Source organism: Perkinsus marinus (assembly GCF_000006405.1).
Source record: "Perkinsus marinus ATCC 50983 genomic scaffold scf_1104296967350, whole genome shotgun sequence".
In the NCBI taxonomy this organism is placed as follows: Eukaryota; Perkinsozoa; order Perkinsida; family Perkinsidae; genus Perkinsus; species Perkinsus marinus.
Genome location: NW_003203592.1, coordinates 1 through 853, shown reverse-complemented (window position 1 = coordinate 853; position 853 = coordinate 1). Strand labels below are relative to the sequence as shown.

Below are 853 nucleotides of genomic sequence, written 5' to 3'. Positions count from 1 at the left end.
GCGAATTGGGAGGCCAATTCATGAGCTTTCTGCCGGTAAATCCTTTCTTCTCGAGGTAGTCCTTGGTAAACTTGCTGGCATGGGAGGGGCATTGTCTTGCATGAATATCAGGTCACGCTTGGCCACCCTCCCGAGCTTCCGATACCATGGGAAGAAGCACTGGTCGAGAAGTTTAGTGTACCTGCGTGGCTCACTACTGCATCATCCCAGCCGTAGGCTCTATCTCACTCTTGCGAGTTCATCTTCACTCCTTGTTGGACTCTCACGGGACCGACGACCTTCCCTTCGATGATCCCGGCTCAAATCATGACGCCACCTCCTCCCTGTTGACGCTTGGATCGGCTCGGACAAGCGGTACCATCCATAATCCACCCTCGGGCCCACCCATCGGGGCCGTCCAGCGTCGCTCGTGACTCGTCCGTCCACAGCACCTTCCAGAAATCCGTCTTCATGTTATCCTTCGCCCATCGCACCATTTTCTCCTTATGGGTTTTCGTCAAGGAAGGCCTGGGGTTGGCTTTCAAGACCTTCCCTATGCTCTTCAGCACCTTGCACCTGGTGCTTTTGCTCCCTTTACTCACCCCCGCCGCGTCAAACAACTCCTTACTGGTGGCTAATGAAGTTATAGCCATCTCTCTCTTGAGTTTTCTCTTCTCCCGTGGCGTAACAGACTTCTCGTACGGCCCACCCCTCCTCTGGTACACCTTAGAAGGGTCCTCCAGGTACTTCTTGATAGTACGGTGGTCCCTTCCAAGCTCCTTCGCAACTTCGACGCTCTTAGCCCCTTCAGCAAGCCTCTTAACTACGACGGCTTTCTCGGTGTCGGTTAGAAGCAATTTCTGTGGCATAATAA

General features: G+C 53.7%; 1 protein-coding gene across 1 annotated transcript; it reads right to left on the bottom strand.

Annotated features, from left to right (window-relative positions):
• Nucleotides 1-299: 299 nt before the first annotated feature.
• Nucleotides 300-848, bottom strand: Pmar_PMAR029671 (Transposable element Tc3 transposase, putative; the record flags this gene model as incomplete). The annotated part of the gene is made up of 1 exon (XM_002768729.1): nucleotides 300-848. The coding sequence occupies one exon, from the start codon at nucleotides 846-848 to the stop codon at nucleotides 300-302; it is 549 nt and encodes a 182-aa protein (XP_002768775.1).
• Between the last annotated feature and the right edge of the window lie 5 nt (nucleotides 849-853).